At 37.9% G+C, this 25,495-nt stretch overlaps 2 protein-coding genes across 9 annotated transcripts in view; one reads left to right on the top strand and one right to left on the bottom strand.

The window, feature by feature from the left end:
* gpatch8 (G patch domain containing 8) overlaps window positions 1-7,658 on the bottom strand; it is a 29,686-nt gene extending 22,028 nt beyond the window's left edge. For 3 of the 5 annotated variants that reach the window (XM_044180205.1, XM_044180208.1, XM_044180202.1), the window contains exons 1-3: window positions 7,509-7,555; window positions 2,406-2,483; window positions 1,030-1,065 (exon numbers count right to left, since the gene is read on the bottom strand). Coding sequence is in view for 1 of the 5 variants with exons in the window: in XM_044180201.1 (XP_044036136.1) it covers window positions 2,406-2,483; window positions 7,509-7,553 (123 nt within the window). In the remaining 4 variants the exon portion in view is untranslated. Of the gene's footprint in view, window positions 1-1,029; window positions 1,066-2,405; window positions 2,484-7,508 lie in introns of those variants that run through there. The other 2 variants (XM_044180201.1, XM_044180206.1) reach the window with 2 other exon arrangements.
* A 4,172-nt stretch (window positions 7,659-11,830) lies between these two features.
* map3k14a (mitogen-activated protein kinase kinase kinase 14a) lies at window positions 11,831-24,606 on the top strand. Of its 4 annotated transcripts, none has more exons than XM_044180212.1 (16): window positions 11,831-11,880; window positions 17,663-17,929; window positions 18,020-18,101; window positions 18,224-18,446; window positions 18,808-19,176; window positions 19,264-19,398; window positions 19,497-19,626; window positions 20,051-20,179; window positions 21,635-21,739; window positions 21,838-21,995; window positions 22,105-22,255; window positions 22,864-23,187; window positions 23,269-23,378; window positions 23,712-23,850; window positions 23,955-24,055; window positions 24,170-24,606. In XM_044180212.1, the coding sequence occupies exons 2-16, from the start codon at window positions 17,677-17,679 to the stop codon at window positions 24,329-24,331; spliced, it is 2,571 nt and encodes an 856-aa protein (XP_044036147.1). In that variant the 5' UTR covers window positions 11,831-11,880; window positions 17,663-17,676; the 3' UTR covers window positions 24,332-24,606. The 4 variants fall into 4 exon arrangements, with proteins under 4 accessions (XP_044036147.1, XP_044036145.1, XP_044036148.1 ...); XM_044180210.1 differs by lacking the exon at window positions 11,831-11,880 and adding an exon at window positions 11,942-12,208; XM_044180213.1 differs by lacking the exon at window positions 11,831-11,880 and adding an exon at window positions 15,424-15,636.
* The last annotated feature ends 889 nt before the right edge of the window (window positions 24,607-25,495 follow it).

Raw genomic sequence — 25,495 nt, forward strand, 5'->3', positions numbered from 1 at the left:
AGAAAGTACGTCATACATAGAACTCAACCAGGATATAAAATTTAAATGTTCTTGGTTCACTAGATTGTAGCAATGGATAACATGTTCAGGGTACAAATATGATGATACAGTGTGAGAAATAGGAAAAAAAAACGTGTGTAAATAGTGGACAGATGACCTTGGTCAGCAAGGACAACTGCATTTTCTCCTGCTGCTGCTTAAAAACTCAAAACTCAACTAGACACAGGCCTGGTAACATTCAATTGTAGCCGGCTCTTTTCATTGATATAAAAATGGGGTAGATTTGCCCTGAATGTTTAGTCTCATCTAATTTATGTCCGCCAGAAAATCCTCTAAATTAAAGTAGATATGTTTAATGTTTTGAATTTCTTAGCAAGCCATTATTTCAGTTGTCATTTTGTTTTATTTATGATATTAAGAATCTACTCGTATTTATTCATGATTCAAATATCTAATTTACTTAGGCTGCAAAATAGTCATGCCAATTGTTTAAATACAGCTTTCATTGAGGAAAAACATAGCTTTTCATTTTATAAGATTTTAATGATTATTCGATTATTGACCATTAACATGGCTGACGATTGATTTAGGAGAATGTAAAAAATGTGCATGCCTGTTAGTTATACATCAATGTTGAGGAGAGGTGACCAGACACTGTGTACGTAAGAGGAGTTTGGGCCTGCTCACCATAGTGCTTCAGAGACAGAAGAGGGGATGGAGAGAGTGGGAAAGACAGAAAGAAGAGAGCTGCCTGCGCTATTATCTATGTGCCTCTTCAGCGAAAAATGCAGTCCCAGTTGCACAAGCACCATGCCAGCACAGAATGACAGAGGGTACTGTACACCGAATCACTGTGTAGTAGGGAGGGAGTGAGAGAGGTTGAGAGAGGTAGAGAGAGAATAGATGTAGAGTGTGACAGCAGTGAAACAGCGAGAGAGAGAGAGAGAGAGAGAGAGAGAGAGAGAGTCAGAGAAGCGTTACAAGGACCCTAAAGATAGGAGTAAGAAAGCAGAGCGTGCAAATACAAACCGGGTCATTGCTGCTTAGCTAATAGGGGCCAATTCGCTGCAGGAGAGAAATGTCGAACACCCCAAGTTGTGTACAATAAGATAACTGTCCTATAGACAAACACTATACACTAACACATAAATTCTAAAGCTACATAGAAACACACTCACTCAAACACAAATGTAGCCATTCACACCATCTAATGTGCACTCTCTTGTTTCCTAAATGGAGTGGAATAAGCACTGCCCACTTTTAATTAACAGACTAATTTGAGCCACAGCAAAATACTTAACTATAAACTCTAACCTAATCAGGCTGTTTTTAAAAACAAATCTGCCTTGCAACATGTGTTTATTCTGTTTGTTCTTGTTTAGAAGGGTTACATTTATAATCACACCCCTCTGAATAAATTTGAAATCACACATTGATTGAATAGGTAACTCAACAATGGACCATAGCAATATAACATACAGTGGTGTGAAAAAGTGTTTGCCCCCTTCCTGATTTCTTTTTTTTTTGCATGTTTGACACACTTGGTGGCAAAATTCAGTGGGCCAAAATTCTTCCACAGCGCTATAAAAGACTCATTGCAAGTTATCACAAACACCTGATTGCAATTGTTGCTGCTAAGGGTGGCCCAACCAGTTATTAGGTTTAGAGGGGCAATCACTATTTCACACAGGGCCATGTAGGTTTGGATTTTGTTTTCCCTTAATAATAACAACCTTCAATTTAAAAAATGCATTTTGTGTTTACTTGTGTTATCTTTGACTAATATTTAAATTAGTTTGATGATCTGAAACATGTAAGTGTGACAAAAAATAAAAAATCAGGAAGGGGGCAAACACTTTTTCACATCACTGCAATCTGCAGGGCTCTTTATATAAACCTTACTCAAAGCAGTTATGTCCAGTATCCAGAATAAAACCTGGGCATTACCAAATACCAAATCTCTTCGGAATGTGTTTAAAATGAACAAATGGCTAGAATATTTAGAAAACAGCCATTAATTACAGTGCTTTATCCACTCCATCCTTTCAGAGTCATCTCATAGTGCTAAGATGACTAACAATGACTAATGGGAGACTAATACAAAAATCTAATGTTTATCTGTAAGATCTATAAAAAAACAGGAAGATCTAGCATATACATAATCATTAACTGTCATACAGGAAATGGAGTAGGCAGAGGACATGGGAAGTGGGAGGGACTTAAAGGGTATTAATGGACATGAGGCAAATGATTCTATGGGTTAGGTGGCAAGTGTGTTCAAGAAAACACTGGATGTATCTACATGGACAGAATGGAGTAAAAAGGTGTGGTTCTTATTCCTCCCTGGACCAATCATCCACTCTCACAGCTGGTCCAATGGTGCGGGATGATAGATGCAGCCTTACCGGTTCGATGGGCTTGTCCAGGGATGCCTGTTCCAGCTCCAACTGGCCCTCTTCATACTGGTCAAAGTGATTCCCACCCTGAGTGACACACATTTAAAAGCTTATTTTAGAAACATATAATTTAGTCCTGTTTGATAGGTGGCAGAGCTGAAACAATGTCGATTGACAGAAAAATAATAACCAACTATTTTGATAAGCGATTAATTAGTCATTTTTCAAGCAAAATGCCGAATTCCCACAGAAACTCAATTGTGTGGATGTGTTGCTTTTCTCTGCCTTATGTTAATGTAAACAAAATATATTTGGGTATTTTGAGTATTGGTTGGACAAAAACAATTTGAAGACATCTGGAAAATTGTAATGAACATTTTTCACCATTTTCTGACATTTTGTAGAACAAACGATTAATTGATAAAATAAATTGGCAGATTAATATATAATAAAAATAAGAATTAGTCGCAGCCCTAATTGGTAGCAATCACACAAAGAGCTTCTGGAGAGGAATCCATCACTAAACACTGGTTACTATCAAAATCAGCATTTTAAAACAATTCATTGACTGAGTTTATTTTAATCTCTGTTTTCAAAACAATGAGACAGCTCTGTGCATGGAGGCGTGCCTACTGCCTGTCATTTGCACTGAATAATAGTCATTTACACTGAAAAATAGTCAAATCACATAAACTGAATAATAGGACTGGAAAATGTTGTAGCAGCTATATTACCCACAGCACAACATAGTATGATCATCTTGGTTGATAAGCTTCACAATAGGACTGCACGATATGGTTAAAAAAACAAACAAACAAATCATAGTGATTATTTTGACAGATATAACGATTGCAATATGATTCATGATTAGTGGGAATGATAATTTTTGCATCACAATTTTCATTTTCAGTGAAAAAAAATATTAAAATCATAATGATGTCAAATTTACTGGGGTCTGTACCAAACAAACATGTTTTCTTACATCTGGAGAGATTTGTAGTCCAGGCCATCTCTGCAGCACTAAGGTACTTCATTATAATGCTGTTTTGTCACACATTTTACCTTTATCAAAAAATTGCAGCTTCTGCGAGTTGGATATTGCACTTGGCCATATTGTGCTTTGGATAATGTTGCGATTAATTGTGCAGCCCTACTTCGTAAGAACTGTCTACAAGTGATGAAAACATTTTCTTTTGTCATCAGCCAATATATCCGTGAACTAGATACGTGTGTTTTATGATGCCATATCTTGGTCAAAATTACAATAACATGTTCTCTCAATAGTATTTAATTCTGAAATGAAACATTACATTACTATACATACACATCAATATTTATGAACATTATACAGTATATTAAAAACATATGCATAGAGAAACATCTCCATGAAGTGCAGCATAGATGCTAAACGCCATGCACCAGAGGATAAAAATACACACAGCAGATATAAGCTACGACCACAAACATGTGACTGTTAGTCCCTTTGCTGCTTATTAACCCTTCATTGTATTTTCCAGTTTAAAATTTAAAAGTGTCTTAAATTTGATGTTTATATTATAACTTACATTTCAGCTAGCAAATGCTTTAGTTTACTCAAAGCCATGATTGAAAATTTACTTGACATAGCTTAGTGAATTTCTGTCTCTTTCATTTCTTGGTAAATTTATTCCAGCAGTGAAGGAAGACTTTCTCCTCAGGCTATTTGTTGTTTGAATTTGAGATGGGACAGATAGTGAGATATGGGGTTGCTACCCCAACCGAAAGGAGTGTGTTTATAAACCAGTTTCTGCCCTGAGACAGATGGCTTCCTCTCTTTAGCAGTAGAGGAGAAAAGAAGGTCATGTTTGTGAACCCGTTTTCTCCTGACCTTCACACAAGCAGAAAACTGAAGGATTCCAAAAATAGTCCATGGTATTATATTATTTTCTAGTTACTTGCAGCTACTAGCAATATGACGTGTAGACAACTAAATCTAACGTAACTACAAACAAAATATACAACATACTGAGTTTTTATGTCCTCTTTTCATGTCTATTTAGGGGAGGTGGAACTGCACAGCAGCATATTTACTTTGCCTTTCTATCACTGAGGACTTCTTACATTGGAACATCTCTGCAAAATATTCTACACTGCAAAATATACTACAGTCTACAGCTACAGAACAGCAAACGTTGCTGTAAAAAGACAATGCTAACATGGGCTGGGCCACGCAAGAGGTTTTACTCCCCACATTCTCTAGGGGAATATGGTTTTGCAGAGATAAGCAACTGCTCAAATCAGCCCACAATAATGAGGTGATTTGATGCCACGCTGGCTGTCATTAATTCAGATCAAACAGGACCCCTCATCAGCGCGTGAAGCTGGGGATTATGAGAAGGGGAGATGTAGAGGAAGAGCAAAGGATTTATTTATGAACAAATCGATGGCTCCCTGCTCCTCCCCCACCCCATCTCTCCTCCTCCTGATTTTCTGCTCAGACCACTTAATGTGCTATCAGTACGACTGCCACCCTAAAACCACAATGACTTCTTATTTTCACTGCTGCTTGCTTCTTCAACACCATGACTTTGATACACAAACACTATAGCAATGCTGCATAGAATTGACCTTCGCTTTGTCTTCCGATGTACATTACAAGCATACATTTCCATTTGTTCTACAACAGTGAAATGGATGCTCCATACCACCCACACATTAGAAAATGAGAGCGCTACTGCTGGCCAGCTTTATGGACGCTAATAAATTGCCTGGTGTGCTTCTGCAACTCAAGATTAGCTGCATCCTAGAGCTCCAACAACAATGCAAATCAATAGAGCGGACGGAGCTGTTGGACTGGTTGTGCTGTAGATATTAGGTAGACCATCTGTGGGTGTTTCCTGCGCCGTGTTGCTTGGCAGCAGGCTTTAGTCCATGGAGTCAGAGAGAAACTTTCTGAATACTGAGCATATGAATTTCTTCACAGCAGATCTCACACACAGAGCTCCACTGTGCTGAGCCGGAGCTGCCCTCAACCAACTCATTCAGACCACACAGCAATTCACCTCTCACTAGCAAAATAGCAGAATACTGATTTCCTACTGGACACCAACACAGTGGGTATACACAAACTGTTTCTTAGATACATGCTTAAACTTGTAGTGGGTTTCATAGCATGTCTGGTACTTCGCCTACTTCGTCACATTATTGCTACAGCAAATAGCTGACTACTTCTAAAACAAACAGCTACAGCAATTGTAACAAAGTTTAAGATTATTCGCAGACCTCATATTTCATAAACCAAAAAGCTCTCAAACCAAGCCAGAGCATCGCTAGCATCACTGTCCTTGTTCAAAAACACTTGCCATATTTTTATTAGGAGCATAAATGACAGAACAAAATGCTGTCAGCAAAATGTAAGGAAGAGCGGCTGGGTTGGAGTTCAAATTATTCATCCAAGCCCTTTCTCCGACCCTGAACATCACTGTTTATACAGCAACTCTCCTCTTCCTTCACAAATCACTGGAAAAAGCACACAAGTTCACACAGATGAGAAAAAGCACTAATTTTAGTCACCAAATATCTTTACTATCTAGTAATTATCTTCACATTCATAGTAATGTCTATGTTTATAAAATAACATGACACCACAACTTTTCTAATTGGACAATGTGATGTCTGAAAAGATGGGGTTAGACTTTACTTGGATAGTCCGCCGACAGATAGTTTATAGAGTATTTGTAACATTTTAGCAGCTTATTAGTTGAGATTCAACAATTCAACTGTTTCACAAATAAAGATTTGGTTAGGTTTAGGCACAAAAAATATCTCGGTTAGGGTGTGTTCAAGAATTAACAGATTATCAATAAATAAATTATCAATAAAGTATAGGGTACTTTACTAATATGGAGGGATACAAAATATGACTGATGCTAGGTAAAGCAGGGAGATATCATCTGAGGGATTTGAAAGTAAACAAGTCTGATGAATGACTGAATGATGAAAAACTGCAAATACAAATATGGATTACTCTTATTTTGTAGTCTAGTCAGTAATGTTGTGTATTGCTTCTACTGGGTGCGGTCTTAGATCACAGATAGGCAAGTGAAAGACAAACAAAGCATACATGGGTTGTGAAATTCAGCAACTCAGCTCTGGCACAAATGTTGTAAATATACAACCTGAAATAATGTCATGTCTCAAAAGTAATGTTATTAATGTGCAGTAGGGTCAGATTTATTAGTATTATTAATGAATAACTTCATACAACTGAAGCAAAATAAGAACCCCTTGTTACCATCTCAGTGCGTCCATCCTACTTTGTTTCCAGTGAAGAATACATTTAACTCGCATTATAGAAACAAACAAAATCAAGTTAAGTAAATCCTTCTGGCAACGTCACTACAACAAAAACAACAATGAAGAGGTGTTAACCTTTACAAAATGAAAAACACACAAGTTATTCAGTTTTATTAGGAGAAAATCAGCAAAAGAATGACCAAGAGCATGTTGTTTATGTGAAATCTATCCATAATTATGTCCAACACTTGTACTCCATAAGCTTTTAAGTAGTGAGACATCAGAGGTAATTTAATGTACACAGATAGCCGACTGCAATTAAGTTAATTTCAACGTGCTAACTAGCTGCGGTGGTTGTATTGTAGTTGTCAAAATGATACAGCCATTTCTTGCTAGTGCTATAATTGTCCTATGTGCGTACGAGTTAGCTATCTGCTAGCTAGCTAATCATCGTTAGCATATGTCGATAAATAACCAGTCTACCCAAGGTCACTAACAAGCTAGCTGGGCTTCAATATCTATTTTGTTGTTGCATGGTTAAGATGGTTACGTGGTATACATACTGTTACAGTTCATAACCCATGACAGGAGTCAAATATAGCACGCAGCCAAACACTGAGGCGTCAGCGAAGTTAAATTCAAAAGAGACGCAGCGCACTATTCACTAGCGTTAGCCTAGCTAGCTTGCAGTGCTAGCAAGCGATATCTAGACCGAAATGCACGATGCACTCTGTAATAATTCTTAGTCCGCCGTGACGTTTTATTCCATATTTATGTGCTAAAACATCTACACATGGTAAAACACATGCAAATCGTCAACTGACTAACATGCATTACCTGGAAATCACGGTCCTCGTTGAACCTAGAAAATCTGTCGGCCATCTTCTGAGCACAGCAGCAGCTTCTGCTCGCTCCGTCTGTGTCCAACAGAAGCGCGCTGTAGCGATGAGGTGCACTTCGCAAACGATTCGGTCCTTGTGAATTGACCTTACACAACCATTTCCGCCAGGATATTACAGTGTTAACTTTTGAGGATTTAGTTCAGCCACATTAATGCTGTTATGTCTATATATAATTTGTATGCCCTGAGATAATTTGTATTTTACTTTTCACAAAGGTTTGTTAACAATCTTGATCTGCTGACAGAGCTGCCAGACCCCCAGGGGCCACAAAAGTACCTATTTCATTGGGTGTCAGTTGGTTTTGTTAATTTGATTAATTGCACATTTGTTTGGGAATTTGCACCAGTAAAGGACAATGTCAACTTAGGTCCTGCATTATTAAGCAATTGTGTGGCCCTGTCTTGTAAATCTAGTTTTAAGACCTTTATGATTGTAGTTTATATTGAGCTCATCTTTTGTACATTTCTAAATAAAGGTATGTTTACTCAAATTCAGTGGTGGAATAAGTATTCAAATAATTTACTTAAGTAAAAGTAGTGCTACCACGCTATAGAAATACTCAATTACAAATAAAAGTCCTGCATTCAAAAATTCACTTAATTAAAAGTACAAAAGTATTATCAGCTAAATGTACTAAAAGTATCAAAAGTAAAAGTGTTAATTTGTCAGAATGGGCCCTGTCAGTGTTATATCAGTATATTACTGGACCATTATTATTTAGATTTAGATTAGATTTAGATTCAACTTTCTTATCATTCCACATGTACAAGTACAAGGCAACAAAATGCAGTTTAGGTCTAACCAGAAGTGCAATAAGCAAGTGCAGGATATAAAGAATGTGCATAAATGCAGGATAGAGCAATATTATGAAAATATTTTACAAGTGGTAATATGGACATTATATACAGATGGCATTACTATAAACAGAAGTATACTGATGGATATGTACAATAATGAATTGGACTGGGCAGAACAGTAGTGCAATGAATATTAAGTAGTGCAAATTATGGACAGAAATAGAAATAACAGTGCAGTAGATGAGTTATTGCAGTATTCATACATAGTACTGGAGTGCAAATGATGCAATATATGCATAAATAAATAGTCCAGTAGTTTAAATGAGTAAGTGATATAGATGGTTGAGGTGGAGCTAATTTTAAATGCTTTATATAGCCTACTTTTGGGTAGTTAAATCTATAACATAGCATCATAATTTATATACTGATCCCATGTATCTTGATCTGAAAAGTAACTAGTAGCCTAACTATAGCTGTCAAAGAAATGTAGTGGAGTATAAAGTGCAATCTTTGCCTCTGAAATGTAATAGTAGAAGTAACATAAAATAAAAATACTACAGTACTAAGTACAAGTACCTCAAAGTTGTACTTAAGTACAGTACTTGAGTAAATGTAGCTGCTTATTTACATTCCACCACTGCTCAAATTACAGCATACTAACTGACACTAACTAACCTGTGGGCAGGTAGTAGCCTATTTTTCTAGCATTTTGTTTATTTATTTGATATTATTTGTTAAAGTGGCAATGTGCAATAGTAAACATCAATGTTGTTTTTGATATATTTTACTAACTGGTTGGTGTCTGGGTCTCTGGTCACATAATAAAGCGCCCATAGTCTGTTGTGTGCACTATAATTGATGTGTTGATTGACAGATGTGTCACTATAATCGTACTTGACAGATTACATACACAATGCATAGTGGATGGAAAGTGGGAGGTGGGGAGTCAGTATAAGGGCCCAGGTGAATCTGGCCATGGATGTACGCATCATAATCAACAGGAGACAATCATTTATGGTAACTATTTCTGGATGATAAGAGTTAGGCAGTTTTGCAATAACCTAAGAACATTTCTAGTGTACATTTGTACATGACACTACTGAGGATATGTCAGCTTGTTTGGTGTGCTTTCCTGAGAAAGTAGGCAGGGGGTCAGGTGGTCTGAAATTTTTAGTGCAGTACAATGAGTGGGTTTGTTGCTGATCAGGCGATACTGCCCTAACATTTCTGTAGGCCAAATGAGTTCAAATGTGCCTAATCAAAACAGGAGCCAAATTTTACTAACTGGTCGAACTCTGGGAGCAGTCCATTGGCTGTGATGGTATGACTACAAGAGAATGAATACCCTTAGAATCGGTAGATCTACAAGTAGACCTATATGTTGTACATGTCCCTATTTAGAACATGGTCATCTTACAGGTGAAACTATGCATAAAATTTCCACACATGACATGATTGTCTATTGTAGTATGTGATGAGGCCAAATGTTACCTTTTAAGGTACCTGCCCTGACAATCCTTCTTGTTTTAGAAAAATAGCAAAAAGAGCACCTGTAGTTTCTCTATTATTGGAACATATTCCATAATTTTCTCTGTTTAGATGATAACTGCTTTGTGTAAGAGTCTGTCCAATTTGCAGACATAAAAAATGTTTAAATTTCTTGTTTTCATATTTTTTCCTCCAAACAAATGCCGAGAGCAAATGGCAGTGTGAAATCCACTCTTCTGCTTGCTTTATTTAAACAAAGAACTTTCATGGTTTGCTTTGAGAATGTCTTGGCTTTTGTTCACACAAGTGTCACAACAGGGACATCCAGGGACTTTACTTGGTATTGAAAAAGGGAAATGACCTTATTATCATCTTCTTTACCCTCTATTCACACATCACACAGACTCAGAACTTTCAGCACATTTCTGGATGAAGCTGCTTACACGACTTTCAGCAGTGCAAGAAGTATTCAAATAATTTACTTAAGTAAAAGTAGCAATACCACAGTATAAAAATACTAAAAGTCCTGCGTTAAAAACACAAGTATCAGTACAGAATTTATTAGCAACAAAATGTACTTCAAAAGTAAAAGTACCCATAATGCAGAGTGGCTATGGTCAGTGTTAGTGTTATATACTATTATATTATTGGATCATTATTATTGATGTATTGATATGTAAGCTGAACTTTAACATTGTCGTTGGTCAAAGTGGAGCTAATCTGAACTACTTCACATACTTTTGGAAGTTTAATCTGTAACAATGGATTGTATTTTATAAACTGATCATATGTTTTGTTTGTAAAATCATAATTTGAAAAGTAACTAGTAATTATAGCTCTTAAATAAATGTAGTGAAAAGTACAATATTTCCCTCTGAAATTTAGTGAAGTAGAAGTATAAAGTAGCATAAAATGGAAATACAGTAAAGTACAAGTACCTCAAAATTGTACTTAAATACTTGAGTAAAATTACTTATTTCCGTTGCTGACTTTCAGTATGTCCATACTGATGTAAGAAACAGAGATGTATTTCAGTCCAGTGTTTATGCCACTGTGTTGTCAACACTGATGCACTAACTAATTTTATTGTCTTACACATTAATATTTTGACAATACCCTACTTCAAATTCACAGGATAGGAACATCAGTGCTAAGCTCAACAACTGATTGACATGTTTGTAAAATTATTGTGTATGAAAGACACTAATACTTAGCCTAATTAATTGCATTTGATTACAGTTTTATTACCTTAGATTGTACATCATGCAGCCTATAATGTTACATGTAAATATAGATAATAATACATGTACTGACGCAGAAATGTCTTTAGTCAGTAGTTGTAGTTTATGACTCCATCTTGTGGTGAATCTGTGTCAATACAGATAACCCTTTTTAGAAGAGGTGTTTATCCACACAGCCAGCACCGGCAAAACACTTTAGAAACTTTATTTATAGATAGGAATCGTTATATTATTATGATTATAAGAACAGACACCAAACAACACCTGAAAATGGAAGGTAAAAAGGAGGATGGCATTGGGCAGAAAACAAAAAATAACAAAGAAATAAAGAAAAATACATAAATAAAAAATGTGAAATGTAGCATGGGATTAAAGGGGGTAATTTGCGCAATTTATTACCGAGCTGTTGCTTGAAAAGTAATTTTAGTTTTCAAACTTCATGACCATTTCCTTTTCTTCTTCTTCAGGAACTGATAAAATTAAAAATTGGCGCATACAGGAAGTACATACATTTCAGCTTCAAATTAAAAGCATAACGGTCAATTACAAAAAATGCAAATATATTACTAGAGCGCAGGCAGCAATAAAAATGATCAAAACAATCAATGAATAATAATAATAACACCAAGCCAATTTTGTATCATGGTATTTTGAATACCATTATTGTAAAATTAAGGGAATGTAATAGTTACTTTGAAATGAATAACCGGAAACCATTTCTCTAGCTAGCCCAGATACGGATCTGATCGCCATCGGCCGACGCCTACTAATAGGAAGCTCGGTAAGTGAATAATCTACTGTATATTTATCATTAAATGAAACAGGTTAACTAGTGACAGTGGTTTTTGACCTCAGTCTTTTTTGATTTTTTATGAGACAACGATTTCTTACTCCAAAATTTCGACTTTTCAACGAATGGCAAAAATATGTCGGTCTAAGTTTTTATGTGACATGTCGGCGAATGTGGCTAGAAGGAAGTTATTATTTTTAGTAGACCGAGAGCACGTATACACTCTCGAAGAAGAACACAGCTAACAGGAGATATATTTCTTTGGTTATATTTTGCCAGTTTGTGACATTAGTTAAAAACAAGGTCGGCACGATGAAAGGTAGGCTGCTGTTACTGTAAGTTTGGCAGTACAGGTCACCAAACTTTTTCAAAACCGCATATACGCCTGTTGAAGCCAGATGTCTATGATTAAAACAACTGTTGTACTCCAGCTTGTACTTTTTCCAGTGCTACTGGCTGTTGTTGTGTGCTTTTGTTTGCCATGGAAGTCTTATGACAGGACCTCTTTATATTACCTGTAAGAAAAAGAAATGGGCCTATTATAATCTGAAAATAACATATAAGAATCATGTCAGTAGATACAAATAGTACATTCAAAACCATGGTGCACATGTAATACATAAAAAAAACAAAACAAGAAAAAGGTGTGATTTTTGATCATTTTAACTTCACTAATCACTAACTGTACTTAGTAGTCTCCATAAGAGTAGCTATTATGCTCATTTCATACTGTCCAATATTGATATATTTGATGTTATGCCATTATCAGCTCTTATCTGCCTGATTGAAATATTAAACATTAAACCATTATTAGCTCATAGCTAGCAGATGTATTTGTTTACATTAGTCACCCTTGACAGGTACTGTATGTTGAGTCCAAGTTCTGCTGCTTCTCGCACACTGCACAAATACATGCCGGACCATTGTTGGCCCAGAGTAAAACTCCTGGTCTGCATTTACAGCTAAGCAGCCGTGGACTGGGTCCATCCTTGAATGAGAAACCAATGGTGTCCTGCTCTCCTTTCCTCTGCAAAGTAGAAAGAAAGTGCAGAAAAGACATTGTATAAAATCTGTTTATTATGTACAAAGTAGGGTGCCACTCCTGTGCACTTCTATACCATAGAGGAGTTCACTACATAGCTATATTAAACTACAGTGTATTCTAACATAGCATACAATATAAAAAAATACATACCGCTTATACATGACTTATTATACCACAGTGTTACTGCTTTGAATTTCACCATCGCTCATGGAATTTAGTGTTTTGTGAATTTTCAGTCCACTTGTTCAGTTTATGTGTTTCTGATCTTTTTTCTGTGTAAAAAAAAAGCCATTTGGCATAATATCCTGGCATTCACAATAGTGATATTGGAGGGGATACATGCTTTGGATGAATTTTCAGGTTGGATGTTGAATGTAGGGCTGCAACTAACGATTCTTTTCGTTTATCGATTATAAGTTATAAGCCCATTATAAGTTCCCAAAGTTCAAGGTGACATCCTCAAGTTTCTTGTTTTGTCTGACCAACAATTCAAAATCCAAAGTTTTTCAGTTTACAATGATATAAAACAGAGAATTGTCAAGGGGAATTATCATTTTCAAATACCCACAATTAATGCACAGAACATCATCAGTTGAATTAAAATTTGCAGAAATCATTGGGAACAGAGGGCTCCATAAAATTTGTGCAACCATGCTGAGTGAATCTTTATTGTTATTTACTGTCATGACACTTATTTCTTCATTGTAGTTAATAGTGAGGAAGTAACAGGGAAAAGGGAAGATGGTAGAAGAGACACAGAGAGATGTGACTGAATAGTGTGAGTAGAACTTGAAGTCATAGCATGCATATGATTTCTGAAATGCTCTGGACATGTGTAGTTTAGGACTGGGACAATTTCCTAAGAAGCAGCCGGCGTTTTCCTTAAGGAATGCTTGGCTGTGTGTATTCTGTGGCCGACTTCAGGTTGAGTCCCTTTTTACTGTCCTTACTAAAGGCTTTGGAATTTCATTAATCTGTGTGGGTGTACAGCAGAAGTCGGCTCAATATAGCCACTGACTGTATGTGGAGTTTAGCTCAGGATTTCTCTGCAAAACTAGATTACAATGGATTGCTCCACTTCATATTTAATATTTCAGGTTATTGCGTATGTATGTGTACAATCTCATGTAATCCAATGCAACAGCCTGTAAAAACTCTTAAGCTTATAGTTTTGAGTTCTTGTTGACACTGTCAGAGAGGTGTAGGTTCAGCTTGATTGTAAATTTGAAGACAGCAGTGGTTGTATTGTATTTATTGCATTTAGAACTGAAACAATTAATCGATTAAGCGATTACTCGATTGACAGAATCATTTATTTTGCCAATTAAGTAATTTTTTTCTTGCAAAAATGCCAAACATTCTTTGGTTCCAGTTTCTTAATTGTGAGGATTTGCTATTCTTCTCTGTTTTATATCATTTTAAGTTGAATATCTTTGAGCTTTTGACTGTCAGTCAGACAAAAGAAGCAATTTGTAGACATTTTTTTTTACTATTTTCTGATATTTTACAGACCAAACCAGAGCTGCAAATGATTATTTCCGTTATTGATTAATTAATTAATCGTTTAGTCTTTACTTTAGAATGCCAGCAAATAGCAAAAAACGCTCATCACAATTTCCCACAGCCCAAGGTGACGTCTGGTCTTGTTTTGTCCGACCAACAGTCCAAAACCCAAAGACATTCAATTTATTGTTATAAAGGACTAAGAAAACCAGAAAATATTCACATTTTAGCTTAAACCAGAGTATTTTCTGATAAATTTTCTGTTGATCAACTAATCTTTTAGAGACCAACCGATTAATTAAGAAAATAACCAATAATGAATGACAATAATTGTTAGTTGCATCCCTAACTGCATGATCTCAGTTTTATATCCTGTATCGTTTGATAAAGTTATACTTAAATATTTTCTATATTTTTCTTTCCTTATAATATCAGATTGTCCTAAAGAAAACTCTGTATTGTTGTTGATGTTAGTTTTTAACATATAGTGGAGAGTGTGTGGGTGTGTGACATGACATGTGACACAGGGCACATGCTCATTAGGATATCAGAGCACATGAAACGTCACAAAACACTTTACATTTCATTAGTATTGTGGGTGTGTGCAGAACGTCAGAAACTCATCCCAAATTACAGAGTCTCTTTTAACAACATGCTCACAGCGATGTGACAGTTCTGTAGTATTTTTGACTTAATTAGCAAACATCTATTTGTCCATATTCTGCTTTTAATTTGACTTTGATGCTATGCTGTAAAGATCACATCCATTGTTAATTCTTCTAAGAGTAAAGCCTAAGTATATCTGGATAGGCATAGGCCACAGAGAGCTGATGTTCTGCTTTTGTCATTGTCCATAGTTCACAGTTGATCATCAAAAGCATAACTGAATGTTATCCTTTAATCTAGTCAGAGAGAAGAGCAAGTAAGCCAGCCCTATTGGAGGGAGCGGAGGGAGGGGGGAATATGGGGAAGTGGAGATGCATTTCCCATAAGTCATTGTCAGCCAGCTCCTCCCCCTGGTTGGCTGAGAGCCAGCATCAAGCAGAGCAGTGAGCCGAGCCTGAGCCAAGAAGTTACTGAGAATCAGAGCATGAAGGACGAGGCAGACAAACACAGCACCTAATTTTACTAATGTAGATGACAGGTTATTGAGAGCAGATACACAGGAGAAAGACAGCAGTTCAAACTGGCATCTGTCGGTACGTGTACACGCCCCTCTGCCTCACACATATACAGAGTTGCTTTTGTGGTTGTGTTTATTGCAGTGGGTTTTTCTCTATTTCCTTTCCACGTAAATTCATCGGGGTGTGGTGTTGCGCTGCTGTGCTTTCAGCACCGGTGCAGCGTCTTAAGAAGGAAGTGACAGTTGAATTGCTTTGTTCTAGATAATCTTGCAGTGCATGAAGTCGGCACACAAGGTAATGACGTTACTAAACTTAAACAGCTTTCATTTAAATTTGACTACAGTTTGATGTCAGTTTTTCTTTAGTATTACTTGTGTTAGTATTGTTAAGAGCAAGAATATGCCAAAATTACTGGGAAACTTTTTTGGCAGCCATGTGATTGTTTTAGTCAAGATCTCAGGATTAATCCTGGTATGACCTCTATCAAGAATATCTATATGTATATGTGCAGTAAGCTGAGTGACAGGGAGAAGCTTCGGTTAAGTGTAATGCAACATGCTACAACTCAAAGTTTGTGCCTTTCAAACTGCATTTAATGCGTATAACCAGTGCTAAGATGAAAAGAGTGTATCTGAGTGTGCTGATTTTACAGTCAAACATTTTTTGACGATCATAACCTCCAAGCCATCAGCAGTCAACAAATTTTTATTGGAAATTCAGCCCGGCTGTGGCTAATGTGCTGTAGTTTACTTCCTCTGACTGAAACAGAGCACTTGCCTTTAACGACACAGTTGCAACTGTCAAAACAACGCCAGGGTTGAATTTCCTGTCTCATCTGTCCACCGCAAACCTTCAAGTTTCAGTTCATTTCTGATCAAGTGATCATCGCAATCCTAAACTTGCTTGACAAAGTCCAATATGTTAAACTTTAAACAAGCTATAAAGAAGCAGATTAATATGTACTTAACCACAATACAAAGCCTGTCATTGTTGCATTGAAGTGTGTGCATAGTTCTGTTGACAAGAGTAAACATCTCATCTTAAGATGAGTCAAGTTTTTGAGCTCTTCTGCTTCGCTTGATTACAATTGGTGATCCTGAAAATAACAAAATAAACTTTTTCAGCCTAGTGGTATTACCCAGTGCACCTTAAAAATAAACAAATAAAACATTAAGAACTAAATGAATCAAATAAAAAAACCCAAACAAATAAAAGTTAGTAAAATGTTTAACTTGAAAATAAGACATATTTGGTTGTCACTATCCAGTTTAGGATCACTATCACTCTCACAGCAGATAGTAAAAAGGTCTGTGTTCAGTCACAAGCAATGATAGGCAGCAGCCATGTGATTCATTGTATCGACATGATGCAGTAACATCATGTCGATACATCAACATGTTTAACTAAATCAGTTTTAATGTAATAATCAATTGAATGTGCAGTTTGTAAAGGACATAAATACTATATTGCCATTGCATTTACACTTTAAAATAATAATATTATAATATAATTTAAAATAATAAATATTATAAACTAGCTGCAGCGCCAATAAAAAAATGAATCTGCGACAATTTTGATTAAAAAACAATCGTTTTAATAATTTTTTAAGCAAAAATGCCAAACAGTTGCTGTAACCAGCTTCTCAAATGTAAGGATTTAATGGTTTTGTTTGTCATATATGATAATGATATGTGAGTCAACTAAATATCTTTGGGTTCTGAACTGTTGGCCGGGCAACATGACATTTGAAGACATCCACTTGGGCTGTGGGAAATTACAGGGCTTTTTTTTAATAGAAAAAAAAAGATTAATTGAGAAAATAATTAACAATTAATAGCAGCCCCATTAGTTGCAGGCCTATTATAAACTTGTTTTCATTTTGAAAAGTCACATGAATGAAACACAGCCAGCATGTCAACTCATCTACAAACATATTTGATCAGTTTTTTCTCAGAGACACAATGACATTGAAGGTTTCCCAAAAATGACACCAAGATTTCAGAGAAGAGGTTCCGGTGTATGAGATTTATATTGTTATTTTTTACAATTGTTGAGAAAGCACTTGTATTAATCAGTTGCTTATGATGTTTTCTCTTTCCAGATCCAGCAGATGAAATGGCGGTGAGGCAAAGGATTTTTAACTCAACATCACCGTTCTCCGGGTCATCCCAGGCTGAGCTGAAGGGGTCATACCCATCCTGCTCAGCTGCGGACCAGGAGACGGAGGAGGAGGAAGAGGAGGGGAAGGACAGTAAAATGAACTACATAGCCTTTAATCCTAAATTAAATAAACTCTTGACACATGGGACTGCAGAGCAAGTGGGAAAAATGCCATTGAAGACCTCAACCTTCATTGCCCAAGCTGAATGTAATTATGTCTTTTTGATTTTTAAAATATAATAAATCAAATAACTGTGCGTGGACAGAGAATTAAACATTAACACCATGCTCTCCTCAGGTGAAGCCCAGGAATCCCAAGAGTTTAGTCCATCCTGTCTTGAACGTTCCTTTGTTCCCTCCCCTAACTGCTTCACCAGCAGGTATGACATTACCATGACAACATTGTTTCTGCATTTCACACTTCATATTCGTTTACAGAGGCTATACTGAATTGTTTAATGCCATGTTTGGAATTTACATCGTTGCCATACTTCTGCTTCAGTCTTTCCTCAGAGCACAACAATGTGGCATGCCCAACCACAGCCTCCATCCAGGAGCCGAGCAGCTCATCAGCACAGCTCATCCCAAGAAAGAAAACCAGGAAGAGACAGAAGCGCAAGGGGAAGAAAAAACTGGAGAAGAAGAAGGAGAAGCAGCGACACAGACATCGAATGCCTTCTGGAGTCCCTGAACAGGAGAGTGGAAGTTCTCTGGTCCAGATCCTGGTAAGAAATCTGGTTATTCTTCACATCTCATTGAGTCTTGCTTATGAAATAGCTATTCAAACTGCTATTAAGAAGTAGGTTGGAACATTGTATACTCTTGTATTCTTAAAAGAACTGAGAGTGCTTGCAGTGTTGTTCTTGTGAATCATCTTCGAGTACAAATTGCCACATTCTTTGGCAGTCGGAGGCTTGATCTCTAGACATTCCCGTGCAAACATTAGCTTTCCTGTGTTGTGTGAAGTGAATCACTGAATTCAGACAAAGCTGCCTGTCATGGCCTCGAACGTTCAGCCCCTGAGCAAACTCACCTGAGAATGTAAACATTGTCTGATCAACCCTGCTTTTTGCTTGTCTCCTGTAGGAGGAGTCGTCTCTTACTTCTTGCTGTAGCAGCATTGAAAGCTCAGAAGAGCAGGACAGAGGGCCCTCTCTCTACAGCCGACAGATCTACAACACAGGCTCCAGCTGCTCTCCTCTGAACTGGAGGGACCAGGTCTGCAGCTCCCTGTCCAGTCACCATTCCTATGGGCAGGACAGCGACTCAGACTCCCTCAGCAGTCTGGGAGACTATTCTCTGGCCCTTGCTGGCCTCAGGGGCAGCGTCAGTCAGGGGGACCCATGCTACGCACAGCCCTTTTTCAAAGATGTGGAGTGGGAGGCAAGAGAAGAGGAAGATGAGCTCTCAGCAGCTCATTCTGTCAGCAATGAGGGAATAATCTTTTATAATGAAGTACGTTCTTCTTTACGACAGTCCATTTTCTGTCTTCTGTCTTGGTTTAAAATGTGGTTCAACCAAACTAACTTGTTTCTCTATCAGAAAATCCAGCCTGTGGACTCTGAATACAAGGAAGGGAGGGAATATGTCCTCTCACAGTTCATCAAGGAAGGCTCCTATGGTGAAGTACACAGTGCTCAAGATGTCAACACAGGCTTCAGATTTGCTGTCAAAAAGGTAATGCAGAGCATACCGCCCTCTTTATTTTTTTTATACTACCTGGTTTTAAAGTGTGCTCTGATTGCTCACTCTTTTGTTCCATCCTTTCCTCATAGATCGCCCTTAGGAGGTTCAGCAGTGAGGAGGTGGGTGCGTGGAGTGCCCTCAGATCTCCTCGTGTGGTGGAACTCTTTGGAGTGGTCAGAGAGGGGCCCAATGTTGTCCTTTTCATGGACCACAAATCTGGTAAACAAGCGTCACTTCTGCCTTTCACAGCACATTCAGTAATCACTGCTGCTGCTGTTGAGATTGAGGGTGAGGTTGGAAATGGTTGGGTTGAGATGTGATGAATTAAGTGCAAACACATGTACACTAGGTGCAACATGAGGAAAATGCAGATTACAGAAATACGGATGTGATTAGTGTTGAGATGTGGAAGTGGGTGGTTCTGGGATGCTAGAAATGACTGTTTGAGCGTCCTTGAAGTGTTATGGTCCAAATTACACCAAACATCTGTGATGGGAGAGGCCTGTTTGATACACAATGAAATATCTCACACTTTTCCTTTGTCATCAAATTCCATTCCATAATAGAATGAATAGTTGAATCAGATACTTTGTATTAGTAAATATTAATATAGTCTTTATCCTGGTCTTATCTGTTATTCCAGGCTCCCTAGGCCAGCTGATAGCGGAGCGTGGCCGGCTGCCAGAGGATCTAAGTCTCCACTACCACTCACAAGTCTCAACAGCGTTGGAGTACTTAGTGAAGAAAAAAGTGGTTCATCTAGACATTAAAGGTACGTTATACAAAGGGATATTTTGTCTTTTTTGTTCACAAATTTACAACAGTTAAAGTAATGTTCAAGTCTCATCTCAGTTATACTGAAAAGTCAAAACACAAATGGTGATGCCACAAAGAAAACTGATTTGATCTCTTGAATGTGTATCGTTAAGCCACATAATTACTAGTAATAACTACTAGTAACTAAAGTCATAACTAAAATCCCTCCAACAGTTTTATGAAGACATAGAGACATAAGAAGACATATACTGTGGTACTTTTATTTAAATTTGTTTTGAACCCACTAGGTTTAACCTCAAATTAACCATCATCGTAGTACAAATATTTTGTTGTCTAAATAGATTTTCTGAAATGCAACAAAAGCAAAGCAAGTAGCAGATTTTGTTACTTTTTCCTCCCAAAAAACTGTTTATCTCTTTATTGCCTACAACTTGATAGTAACATTCCTGTGTCTTCTTAGATATGTTTCTCTACAGTCCACTGTCTGTAGAGTGATGAATTGTCTAAAATATGAATGTAAATGTTAACTAAAAACAGTGATTAGACCAAAACACAGACATCAGATATTGGCATCGGTCCATAAACACGTTCAGAATATATTTTTAACAGCAGTAAATATACAGATCAAAGTAGCACAACAGTAATAACAGTAAAACTAAATGTGTCAGCTTGAAAACAAAAACATACAGAGAGTAAGTCAGATTTCTAATTAGTTCTCATCAGAGGACTTTGTCTTGGTGCAGCTGTTGTGTGGAACACAAGTGTCATAGATACAGCCTAGATTTGATCCTCAGCACCTGTGTTGTGAAACCAGACTACCACAGAGAAGGCGAAGGGCTGGGAATTTCCCACAGTGTGACTCACCACTGCTCTTTAGAAACAGCGCATGTGCACAGAATCAGGAGAGCAAGAAAGAAAAGGAGAATGAAACAGAGAGGGGGGATGGGATGAGGAGCAGGAAGTAGTTAGCGAGAGAAGTGAGAGAGAATAAAGTACAGACAGAGACAGTAAAGACAGAAAGAAGGCAGATGATAAAAACAAAATTGAAAAAAGTATAAAAAAGAAGGAAACAGAAAAACAGAAAGGGAACAAAGGTAGAGGAAGAGTAAAAAAACAAACAGCGTGATTGTGCCGTTGCAGCTCGGGCGCCACCTGGTGTCTGTCTCGAAAAGCAAGGCAGAAATGCCAAATCTCTTTTTCTGCTGTCTGTTTGTTACTAGACTCCACATTCATATTAAAGTGTTTTTTACAGCACCTGTCCCTCAGTGACTTCATGTTTCCCTCTTATTTTGTTACTTTGTCTGTAGACTGCCTGTGCAGCTGCCCTGTTACTAATTATGTCATCCATAAACCACTGCACAAGTCATGGAAATCAACCAGGTGCTATGGAGAGCACTGAGTAGTGTTAAGATTTATGCTGTAGACTATTGACTCTGCTTGTTTCCCACAGCTGACAATGTGTTGCTGTCGGAGGACGGTAGAGACACTTTTCTGTGTGACTTTGGACATGCAGAGAGACTTGACAATCAGGGACAGAGCCTCAGTGGATCTAAAGGTAAATACTGTGTAACTTTAGCGATTCATTTAAGAAGATGGGTAATTTATCTACTTCCATGTCTTAATTCATTGTTTTCCCAATGTAATTCAATGCAGATCTGAAGGGCTCAGAGACCCACATGGCCCCTGAGATTGTAAAAGGGGAACCCCGCGGAGCAAAAGCAGATGTGTGGAGCAGCTGCTGTATGTTACTGCACATGCTCAATGGGTGTCAACCTTGGACAAGATACTACACCTGTAGACTTTACCTGAAGGTATACTTCACAGCAACACACAGACAGTACACTCTGCTGTTTCATCGCAGGTGTTCAGTCCGCTCTTCACAGCAGACTTTGACTGAGTCCCTTTTCGTGATGGTTACAGATTGCTAACGAGCCTCCGCCTCTGAGAGAGATCCCACCTGACTGTAGCCCTCTCACAGCTGAAGTTATCAAAGCGGGACTTCAGAAGGATCCAACCAAAAGAGCATCAGCATCTGACCTCAAAGCAAAAACTGCCAGAGCTCTGAAAGAAGGTAACTAAACCTGCATTGCATTTTTTTGTTCATATCAATGCAAGCGAAACATCCAGGGGCATAGGTTTGGTTTCAGATGGTTTTAAATCAATAGAGCAAATGACAAATTATGGTAAAATTGGTTATTGTGCTTTCTTTAATAACGGTAGTATAACAAAAATAAAAATGCTATGTAAACCTCTGGATTGTAACCCCTTTTTCCTTTGTAGAGACCTGATAACTTTCTGATATATAATGTAGTATTTGCTACAAAGAGATCTGTGTTTACTGTCTTGTCTTGGACTGACTGAAAAGGGTAGTTGGCAGTACCTTTTTACAGCCCTGAGAAGTGTCTGCAGGTATTCCTTTCAGGCTGAATACAGCCCCAACAACCTTCACCAATAAAGTAGGGCAGCCTGTATGTAGCCTGAGAGGCAAAACTAAGGGCAAAGTTCAAAGACACTGCAGTAAGAAAATCAGACTATAAAAGCGAGGGGGGCAAAAACAGGATTTTAAAAGACCGGGGGGACATGTCCCCTCTATCATCAGTGGAAATTACCCTCTTGGATGCACCATCATCTACAGTTTGTAAAGACTTAATGTGTTGTGTTGTGTTTGTGTGATTGCAGTGGGAGGACTCACCAGCCCAATGAAGGGACCCTACACAGAGCCCCTGTGTATTGCCAACAAACCTCCCGACTCCCTGCAACTTATCAATAGCAGCGCTGAATATGAGGCTGAGGAGGAATATCAAGACTCTGTTGAGAAATTGATCACAGCAGGGAGGAGGATGAAGGAAATGGATGATGACGATGAAGAGAAGGAGGCTAATTCTAATGAGTCAAAGCGAAGCTCACCTTTCTGTCCACAAATGCTGATCTCTGAGCCAAACTACAAGAGGGGCAACAAGATCACCACTGTGCCTGAACTTGAGCTACGTAAACTGGAGCGAGGTGAGGTTTCTGTCAGTGTTCTGCTTATTTTCTTGTGTTAAGTGTTTGAACTCTACTCATTGTTTTCCTGCTTGTTTGCAGATTTCTATCTGAGCAGTCTGTCACAGCTTCACCCTGCTGAGATGCAGGAGCAGCTCTTGTCTTGTCTCAGCAGCGACCCTTATTCCAATTGGGAACCATGGGACAAAAAGGTAACCCAAAATTCACAAATGAGTACATCTTTATTTTACTTCACACTGTGCAGAAGGCAAACAGTTGGAGTGAGATTGATAACTAGTAAATAAGGATCTGAGTTATCAATCAGGATCCAAATCATCACTTTGTCTAATCATCGTCTTGCTACACATAGATCCAAAATAGTGGAATTTGTTAAGACAAAAAAAATGTTTTGCTGATATACATCCCAATTTGAAAGCCGTGTAGCAATCATGATGAGATTGTGACAGTTTGGATTGATAACGTGGTGTTCATCCATTTATTAACAGTTTGGCCTGTGTTCCTCTTTTTTTAACCCATTATTCCAGGACTCTGGCCGCTGGTCCCTGAGCCCAGGAGACGACTTCAGCTCTGGAGTCTGCTCCTACAACAGTCAGGCTGATGTGCAGGTTTTCAGTATAGATTTGCTGAGTCACACACAACTACCACCAGCCTGCTGTTTTGAAGGTGAGATAAAACATTAACATCTCAATTCTTTTAAACTATTTCATGTAACGTGATATAATTTGCTCTTACGCCATGTGTATCTCTCTGCTCTGTGATTGGCTCAGGGGTGGATGTCTGCATCAGAGACTTCAACAGGACAAGCATCCGCATCAGAGAGACGCGCCGTGTGAAGGTGGGCCACATCGCCACTGGAATCAGTGATCAGGTGAGGGCTAGCAGTCTCACACGCTCATGTGTAAAAACAGCTATTTGTGTTAGTCTGTTTCAGTGTTTGTAAAGAGCAGGATTACACTTGTTTAATGCTTATGTGCCTTTTTAGATCTCTGAGAGGGTTTTCACCTTGGAAACCCAGCAGGGCCAGCAGGTTGCTCACGATGAGGAGGTGCAGGAGTCCGGCCTGGAGCTCTGCTGTGTTCCTGCTCCAGACTTCAGCTCTGCCTGGAGGTGGAGGATCAGAGACGGGGTGCTGGAGACGAGATAGAGCCCACAGCTCTCTCCTTCCATCGGCCACAGTGTCATCTTAACTGTTGAACATGTGGTCATCTGTTGAATTGTCTCAATATGCGAGGACCATGCTTTCATGAATGGTAAAAATGTATATGCCTTTTTAGCAAACGTGTCTCATGTTTTAAATGCAATAATGGGGGGCTGTTGTGTCTTTTTGTCTGTAAAGTGCTCGTTACTCTGTCAAAGCACTGAGGTTTTTTGGCCACTGTGATGTTTTTACAATGAGTCATTAAACAATATATGAAACAATGCAGCTTGTGATGCATTATTGATCTCACTTATTCACAATCCAGTCTGTAATACCACATTGATTAATAAGTTCACAATTCCACACAGTGATCATGAACATTTCTGCTGTATTCTAATTACTTTATCTGGGATTTGTTTTGTCTCTCAATAACATTCTATGAAGTTAGACTTAATTGCCATTTTTAAGTTATAAATGTAAAAAATATAAACAGTATTTCAGTCTGCTTACACTGTGAGCGACATCCTAAAACTAAAATTATGCCCACCAACAAATACAAAACAGTCACATACTGTAGTCGTCAGGTATATTGTGTTTGTGCCCCACTGGTTGCAGGGCCCAAAGGATGGAGATGTCAGTAAGTCATCTGCCTAAGACCTAAGTCCAGAGTAAGACAAGTACTGGCCAGATTGTTATTATATTTGGTACAGAAATCATAGTCCCCACAGAATGATTTGTAATTATCTCATGACCCTCTGACTTTTCCTCTATCGCCACCATGAAAGCAAAAATCCCCTTGAAAGACAATTTATAAGTTGAAAGTTGTCGTCTTACCTAAAGTTACTGCAATGCCTGGATTTCCATGACATTAGCTGTGGATTTTCATGAGCCCTAAAGGTTGACTCAATGGTTTTTGGTGACCTCTCCCGACCTTTTCCCCAGCACTGTCCTCAGGCCATATTTTCTACTTATGCACGAGCAATATCAAAATCTAACAAACAGATTACCATTACATTTCCTAAGCATATTTATGCTCCCTGTAGTATGAACCCTGTCTACTTTGGAAAAATAATTCAGTATCTTAACTGTCATGTAATTTGCTAAGAAAAAAATTACGTAATTTATATATCCTATACCTCCCTCAAGTCAGTTTATATTTTTTGCTCCAAT

This window comes from Siniperca chuatsi, linkage group LG21 (genome assembly GCF_020085105.1).
Source record: "Siniperca chuatsi isolate FFG_IHB_CAS linkage group LG21, ASM2008510v1, whole genome shotgun sequence".
Classification (NCBI taxonomy): domain Eukaryota; kingdom Metazoa; phylum Chordata; class Actinopteri; order Centrarchiformes; family Sinipercidae; genus Siniperca; species Siniperca chuatsi.